The sequence below is a fragment of the Brassica oleracea genome, chromosome C6, assembly GCF_000695525.1.
Source record: "Brassica oleracea var. oleracea cultivar TO1000 chromosome C6, BOL, whole genome shotgun sequence".
NCBI lineage: Eukaryota > Viridiplantae > Streptophyta > Magnoliopsida > Brassicales > Brassicaceae > Brassica > Brassica oleracea.
Genome location: NC_027753.1, coordinates 24,238,833 through 24,247,206, shown reverse-complemented (window position 1 = coordinate 24,247,206; position 8,374 = coordinate 24,238,833). Strand labels below are relative to the sequence as shown.

Here is an 8,374-nt window from a genome sequence, read left to right as displayed (position 1 = left end):
TTCATAATAAGTTAGCTTCTTGTATGGTGATAGTACGGTTTTCCATATAATGTTTTGGTCGATAAATGGTCCAATGAATTGATTTTATTAATCAGTATACCAAAACTTATGTATTGTAAATGCCAGTACTAGTCTTTTAATTATAGTATATATTTTTAATAGATTATCATATGAGTTGGCTTCTTGTTTGATGATATTATTGTTTCTCATGTAATTTTTTTGACCTGCAATTTTTTTAATAATTTTAAACAGAGGATTCCCAGTTTGGCTGCATAACATGCCTGGAATGGTGTTCAGAACTACGAATAAAGCATTTATGGTAGTCTTACTTGATGATCAATATTCTTTTGATCATATATGCAGTGTTATTTTTTAATTCGATTTTATATGAATGATTTATGTATAGGATGAGATGCAAAACTTCACAACTATGATAGTAGACATGGTCAAGAAAGAAAATTTATTTGCATCACAAGGAGGCCCAATTATTCTTGCTCAGGTAATTGATTTAATCTTTTAAATACATTATGTGATGTTTCGTAATGTTATATATAATTCTTAACAATATTGATGTTTTTTTTGTTTTATTAATCTTGCAGATAGAAAATGAGTATGGAAATGTAATGGGACCCTACGGAGAATCGGGTAAAGCATACATTAAGTGGTGTGCAAACATGGCTCAGTCTCTTGATGTTGGTGTTCCGTGGATAATGTGTCAACAAAATGATGCTCCTCAGCCTATGGTAATAAGATCTGTCTAGTTATAATGAATATTTATTTAATATATTCAAAGGTTAACTATTTTAAATCGTTTTTGTTTTTATAGTTGAATACATGTAATGGATTTTATTGTGACAATTTTGTACCAAACAATCCCAACACTCCTAAGATGTGGACTGAGAATTGGACCGGATGGTAAGTTTTATTTTCAGTATGATTATATTTTTATTATTTTGTAAATATTTTATCATAATATATTTATTTTGTCTTCTGTTTGTTTAGGTTTAAGCAATGGGGTGGCAAAAATCCCCATAGAACAACCGAAGATGTTGCATTCTCTGTTGCAAGATTCTTCCAAAGAGGAGGAACTTTTAATAATTATTATATGGTAAATTATAATAATGAAATTTAACTTATTTATTAAAATAAGCTCACATAAAATCGACATTAACTGGAAAGAGTAATTGAATTTTTTTTATTATTGTAGTACCATGGAGGCACCAACTTTGACAGAACTGCAGGTGGTCCATACATCACAACTTCATATGATTATGATGCTCCCCTTGACGAATATGGTAAATTAAAAGTATATTCATATTTAAAAATATTTTAGAAGTTTCTATTTTTACTAACATGGGAAAATCTATTAGGTAACTTGAATCAACCAAAATACGGGCATTTGAAACAACTTCATGATGTTCTTCACTCTATGGAGAGAACTCTCACATACGGAAACATCTCCACCATTGAATTTGGAAACTCTGCATCGGTAATATTATTGTTATTTTTTTATCACTATTGTACATGTTATTCTTGAACTAGTTACTCATCATGAAAATATTACCTAGGCAACAATTTATAAAACTGAAGAAGGATCAAGCTGCTTTTTTGGAAATGGAAATGAAAAGTCAGATGCTACAATTAGTTTCCAAGGAGAATCTTACGTTGTCCCGGCTTGGTCTGTTACCATTTTACCGGATTGCAAAAATGAGGCTTATAACACCGCAAAGGTTTTCTATTTTACATTTTCTTTTGTGGATTTTAATTTTTCATACTAACAACCGTTAGTCATTTAAAGTTGTAACCAAAATTCATTTTTTGTTGGTTTTATATTTTCAGATTACCACTCAAACTTCAATGATGGTTAAGAAGCCAAATGAAGCTGAGGATACCCCTTCAACTCTTAAATGGTCATGGAGACCAGAGAACATGGACAACTTCCTTTTGAAAGGAAAAGGAGAATCTACACAGACACAACTATTTGATCAGAAAGTAGTAACCAATGACCAAAGTGATTATCTATGGTACATGACTACCGTTAAGTTTAAAAAGCGAGATCCATTTTCGGGTAAAAACATGTCTCTTCGCGTCAACAGTACTGCTCATGTCCTTCACGCTTTTGTCAATGGAAAACATATTGGTAAGTATCTCCTATATACGTTTTACAAATCTCAATAACACCAACTTACGAAAAAGTATTTGATTTATATTTTTAGGTAGTCAACACGCTGAGAATGGTAAATTTAACTATGTATTTGAGAAAGATGTGAAGTTTAAGTCTGGTCGTAATGTCATTGCTCTTCTTAGCATAACTGTGGGACTTGCGGTAAGTTATTAGATATTATTTTATCTTGTATTTCTTAAAGTTAAAACTCTTAAAAAAAAATTAACTGAAAATAAAATTTTGTCTACTTTTTTTTGATAGAACTATGGTGCTTTCTTTGAAAGTAAGCCGGCTGGAATCACTGGACCCATTTTTATTACCGGAAGAAATGGTGATGAAACTATAGTTAAGGACTTGTCTGCTCATAAATGGAGCTATAAAACCGGTTTAATTGGGTTTGAGAGCCAACTCTTTAGAACGGAATCAATGTCTAAATGGTCAGTTGAAAGTGTACCGTTTAACCGAACCATGACATGGTATAAGGTAAAGAGATGTTATTATCTATAAGATAACAAACCAAACACTTGTTGATTTAATATCAGATCACATCATTCCATTTTGTCTTTCAGACTACATTCAAGTCTCCCTTGGGAAATGATCCGGTTGTTGTCGATCTTATGGGACTTGGAAAAGGTACAGCCTGGGTAAATGGAAACAACATTGGACGTTATTGGCCGGCATTCATTTCAAGCGAAAATGGTTGTGATGCAAAATGTAATTATAGAGGTGCTTATCATGCTGAAAAATGTCTGACCAATTGTGGTGAACCCACACAAAGATGGTACATTTTCCACATCTTATTAGGTTCTAGAATCAAATATGTTAATGTTAAACCTGAGAAATTTTTACTGGGATTTTTTTTCTTTGTTCTTTTCTTGAACAGGTACCATGTTCCTCGTTCTTTCTTGAATGCAGAAGGAGATAACACACTAGTTTTGTTTGAGGAGATGGGAGGAAACCCATCGCTTGTCAGTTTCCAAACTACTAGAGTGGGAAGTGTATGTGCTAACGTCTACGAGAAAAATATTATTGAGCTTTCATGCGATAGAAAACCAATTTCTGCCATCAAATTTGCATCCTTTGGTAACCCAGATGGCAATTGTGGATCTTTTGTAAAAGGAACTTGTGAATCAAGTAATAACACGGTTGATATTCTCACACAAGAATGCGTTGGAAAAGAGAAGTGTTCCATTGATGTCTCAACGAAAAAGTTTGGAGCACCAGACTGCAGTGGTGCTACCAGAAGGCTCGCCGTCGAAGCTATATGCTAAATGTTTTTCTAGATTTATGGTGTTTTCTTTATCATATTTCCAAATTATGCTATATTTTTTTCAAAGATTTAGTTCATTTTTAATATTTATTGGTGGTTTTTTTATCCAATAAAAGTACACATTCTTATATACATTTTACACAGTCATTTTTTTCCAAAAAAATCACGGTCATTTCTTCTCCACCATCCTCACTCTCTCTGAAAATATTGAATAATTTTTCCCTTCAATATTTATTGTTTTCTATTTAATATATAACACTGACTAAACTGCGCTAGCTTAGTTGGTAAATAACTAATTTTAGTGTATTAAGATACACGAGTTCAAGTTTTATTGTGACATTTTTTTGTTTTTTGTATTAAATGATAGAAAAAAGAAATATCGAATTTGAAAGCATAATAGAGTGTTTAATTTATTTTAAGGAAATAATATATAAACACGTGAACAATGGAAGACTATATCTTAAATAATACATTGCACTCTCTATAAATAGTATAGTTCTCACTAGTCCAATGTATAGTTTTTAGTTTTTGCTGGTCTACCGTATTTTAATACCTTTTGGCCATCTTTGATTTTCAATAATATAACCATAATATGTTATCATTTATAACCACTTAGGTTTGATAATACTACAAACCAATTGGTTCATAACAATGATACAACAAAAAAACATGCCAAAATAATTTTATACAGTTTGCCAAACTTATAAAAATATACTTAAGTTTATTTAGTATGTTTAAATAATATTGCCAACAAAATAATAATAATAATAATAAACTAACTATCAATTGTATACTTTTTAATATGTGTGGAATGGAATAGTAATTTAAAAATATAACTGTTGATATTTTTTGTTTACAATATTTGAATTATAAAAGATTTTAAAAATATAACTATTTTTTATTTTGTTTAACATTTTAGTTATGTATTGTTATTTTTGAACTACATTAATTATGTAGTCATATATATATGAAGGCTTCTCCACTAAGACCATCTTTCTTGTGCTGAGGTTAGCTTTAGTTGTGTATTGTCATTTTTGAACTGCATTAATTATGTATTGTCATATATATACTGGCACGTGGAGGGTTGAGGGTCTCTTATCTTCCTTCTGTGAAGGCTTCTTCTTTAGCATCTACTGATGATGTCTCTTCGTCTTTTTCTGTTCTCTCTTTTTGAACTCTATTCTGGTTGTCACTCGAGCCTATTGGCTTAAACCTTTGAATGAATTATTCACCGACAAAATAGAAAGGTAGTCTTAATGATCCTACAGGAATGAGCTATGGCCCCCTAATAATTATTAAAATTTCAATCAGGTCGTACAAAGACATAACATATACAACAGCAGCAGGTAACACAAAAAAGGTACCTACGAAGACTTCTCTGTCACTCTATTCACACACTCCTTAAACGCTTCCCAGGCAACTCTGCAGTGCTCTTTCGATCGCATCCCTTGTTCAACAACCTGCATCGCTCTTCTGTGCAAATGCTCGTACCACTGAACCGGATTCATTACATCCACACAGCCTGACCCGAAATCCGCAATATAGAGACGCTTCACGTCCTTGCGCCAACGCTGCAGTATATGCTGAGACGGGATTTCCTCCAAGCCCTTGTGGCTGAGCAGGAGGAGCACGTGTCTGCATTGGTACCCGTTGAAGCTAAAACCACCACAGACACAGAAGCAACGTACCCCTGCTACTGCATTTGTCTCGTAGACGACCTCAAAGTCTCTAACTTTCTCTCCTTCCCGCTCTTTAACCACGTATGAGGAGGAGGCCGAGCCGTTTGATGAGTGGACTTGCGTTACTCCAGAACACGAAGACGTCGCCACTACCTCCTCTTGGAACCTTGTGAATATCTCCTTTGTCAACACCTTCGCCATCTGAGACTCGTACGGGTGCGTTGTTTTGAGCTCCGGGATCGATTTCGACGACTCTAAATCGCACAAGGCTTCGTTTGTGTACTTTTTATCCAGAAAAGATTCGTACCCTTCAAGAAACTCTCTCAAGGACGTGTGCTGGTGAACGTAGCTGCTGAAGATAAACGGAGCCGCTGCATTCCCCAGTCGAAAAGTCAGCGCCCCGGCCAAAAACGTGTCCTTGAGGTAAACAGGAGCCCACTGTTCTCGATCTTGAAACAGGCCCCGGATGGTCTCGTCATTCGTCAGCCCAAACCGAATGATCATTTCCTCCCAAGCCACTTCAAACTCCTCGACCTTGAGAAAACCGTAGACCACACTGTTCAGCGCCATACGGAATGACTCAGAGTCTTGCACTCCGACAATGCATTGCAAGACGTGGGACAAGCTAAGACGGTGATGAGCCCTAGGAAAAACTTCAGAGACTGCAGTCTGGATCGACTTGCAATGCTCCGTGACGAAGGTCAGCGGGGGACAGCCCGACACGCAGGTGAGCCACGCTCTGAAGAGCCAGACGTAGGTCTCGGGGGTCTGGTCAGCGACCAAACCACATCCGAGTAAGATGGGATCTCCATGGTGGTTAATTCCAACAAACGCCACGAGAGGGAGCTCGTAGGCGTTCGATAAACACGTCGTGTCGAAGACAACCACGTCGCTAAAGTGAGAGTAAGCAGCCCTGGCTCGAGACTCAATCCAGAACACGTTCCTGAGGCCCCCGTCGTCGCCGAGGTCCACGGAGTGGAAAAAGTTGGGGTTTGTAAGCTGAGATTGGAAGAAGAAGTCTTGCAAGACTCTAAACCCTCCTCCTCCTCTGAGATCCAAACGCTTTGAAGAGTGCAAGTGATCATCACTTGTCTCCCCACTAGAGTCAATAGCATTTGTCCTATACAGCTTGATGGTACGGACTTGGACATCAAGAGGCGGTTCATGTTTTCTCTTGGCAGCACCACCATCACCACCACCACACGCTTTCTTATGAGACTTAGAGTTGTGTGCTCTTTCCGGATCAAAGGAGTGGTTGTGGTCGAGTTTGACTTCATCGACTTTCCATCTATCGAGTTCGATCAACCGGAGGCGAATCATGGCCTGACAACCGGTTCTGGTCTCTTTTCTCCTTGTGCTGTTTGGTTCTTTAAGCGTCTTGAAGCCTTCGCAGTTGCAGCACAAGACGGCGCCGCGTTTCTCCTTGCTGTTACGCTTTGTCCACGAGGATTTGACCCTGATGGCGAAACCGAGGTCCCTCGCGTAGGAGTTGTAGTAACTGTAGGCGTCGTCGTAGGAGTCGAATTCCATTCCCGTAGCGGGCGGAGGAGACGCCAGCGAACACTTTTCGGATCCGTTGCTTTGAGCTGGGAATTCATCAAGCAATCCATCGCAATCGTGGAGGTCGTCAGCAGGGTTGTCTCCCACGATTGGAAGGTCATCGTCTCCGTCTACAACCAGCTGCTCGCTGCTCTGAGAAACCTCCTCGATCTGAAATCACAACCAGGGTTTGTTCATTTCGAATCAAGTTAACCCTAAGTTCGGATAATCAAAATCTAAGGAGGAGAGAAGGACGTAACCGTGATGCAAAGATTAGAGTTGGGGGAGAGGGACTGGTCGGGCGGAGAGTAGACGTTATTACCACCCATCATCGTTCTTCGCTGCGCTGGACAGGAGGAGGAAGAGACTGTGTCAAGAGTTTTGACAATTTTGACCCCCTGCCCTCTTTAATTCCAAAGTTCGGTCGTCATTCAAAACAAAATTGTAACTTTGGGGTCGCTACCTACAATTTTTAATTTCTTTTTGCTGCGTTGTTATTTTTTCAAGATTCCACCTTCATATCTCCAATTTTACAATAACAACGATGAAAAGAAAATATTTTGGTGAATTTGCTCAATAGCCAAAATGCAAATGAAAATTAGATATATGACATTGATTTTGACATATTTAACAAAGAAAGAAGAGTTTATTGGCTAAATATACATAAATGTGCACTAAATTAGGGAACTACCCGAAACCATAAAAAAAACTCACGTCCACTGTACAAAATTGCATTATCATTTCCGTTTTGCCCCTAGACCAAAGACACGTAAGATGAAAAAGTGATAGGAGTTTGATTTGGCGTGATCTTATGAAGTACAATCCTAGGTTACTATTTAGAAGTAGGTCGGCAGCTATTATCTTTTCTTTCCACTAGTTTTATTAGGTAACTGTGCAAGGTACACTAAAAATATGAAAGAAATTCGGAGGAAGTCTATGTGTAGACGATCAAGTATGGCATTGACTATACATATGTGGCATGTGTGATCTTACCACATATTAGTTTATATTGAATGTTAATGTTTGAACTTATCCGGTAACTGTAAACTTATGTGTTATTTTAATCGTTGACCTACAACCAAAGTCAGCATCTATACTTGATTAGATCAAGCTGAAGATTACAAGACACATGCACCAGAGGTATACACACTTGGATCTCTAAACATAGCACCTCCAAATATAAAGTGTTATCCTTGTAGGCCAAAGAAGATAAGAATTTTGTCAAATTGTGAATTCAAAGTAGATCTTAGCTAACTTCAGCATATACCAAACATGCATTAAAGTTAGTTGTTATTAATAGTATTAATTGTTATTGAAAGTTCTTAACACTGATTTACTTGTTCATGCAGCAAGGTGTCATAGGGCGTAAAGCAAGGACTTGTAGGAAGTGTGGTGGAACGGATCATATTAGGTGAAACCATTACATACACAACACAAATTAACTGTTCATTCAAACTTTAGTGGTTACCTACCTATTATTGATGAAACTAAAAAATGGCGAGAAGTGTTAGCATAGGTGATTGTATACAGAACAGTTAGAGTAGTAAATATAAATGTTAGTTGTTAAGCATTCATATTACATGTTAACATCTCCGGATAGTAATAACTTCTACTATAGAACTTAAGAAACTGGTGAGATATCATTACAAAATTGGATAACTTAACCACGTAAGGATCACTGCAAAATCATATATATATATATATATATATATATATATATAT

General features: G+C 36.7%; 2 protein-coding genes across 2 annotated transcripts; one reads left to right on the top strand and one right to left on the bottom strand.

The window, feature by feature from the left end:
* Window positions 1-257: 257 nt before the first annotated feature.
* LOC106297800 (beta-galactosidase 15-like) lies at window positions 258-3,435 on the top strand. The gene is made up of 13 exons (XM_013733967.1): window positions 258-319; window positions 407-499; window positions 600-743; window positions 827-915; window positions 1,003-1,108; window positions 1,208-1,295; window positions 1,371-1,489; window positions 1,569-1,730; window positions 1,840-2,140; window positions 2,217-2,326; window positions 2,426-2,647; window positions 2,734-2,945; window positions 3,048-3,435. Exons 1-13 carry the CDS (start codon window positions 278-280, stop codon window positions 3,433-3,435), a joined length of 2,076 nt encoding a protein of 691 aa, XP_013589421.1. The 5' UTR covers window positions 258-277.
* Window positions 3,436-4,691: 1,256 nt separating this feature from the next.
* On the bottom strand, window positions 4,692-7,184 carry LOC106300534 (protein FAR1-RELATED SEQUENCE 8). Its single transcript, XM_013736696.1, has 2 exons — window positions 6,913-7,184; window positions 4,692-6,823 (listed from the first exon to the last, which is right to left on the bottom strand). Exons 1-2 carry the CDS (start codon window positions 6,982-6,984, stop codon window positions 4,799-4,801), a joined length of 2,097 nt encoding a protein of 698 aa, XP_013592150.1. The 5' UTR covers window positions 6,985-7,184; the 3' UTR covers window positions 4,692-4,798.
* Between the last annotated feature and the right edge of the window lie 1,190 nt (window positions 7,185-8,374).

Bases quoted from the DNA above. Each gene is read 5' to 3' on its own strand.
- LOC106297800 (XM_013733967.1), top strand. From the start codon at position 278: ATGCCTGGAATGGTGTTCAGAACTACGAATAAAGCATTTATG. The intron at 1,109-1,207 runs GTAAATTATAAT...TTATTATTGTAG, and splicing joins CTTTTAATAATTATTATATG to TACCATGGAGGCACCAACTT. The intron at 1,490-1,568 runs GTAATATTATTG...AATATTACCTAG, and splicing joins AATTTGGAAACTCTGCATCG to GCAACAATTTATAAAACTGA.
- LOC106300534 (XM_013736696.1), bottom strand. From the start codon at position 6,984: ATGATGGGTGGTAATAACGTCTACTCTCCGCCCGACCAGTCCCTCTCC. The intron at 6,824-6,912 runs GTTACGTCCTTC...TTGTGATTTCAG, and splicing joins ACTCTAATCTTTGCATCACG to ATCGAGGAGGTTTCTCAGAG.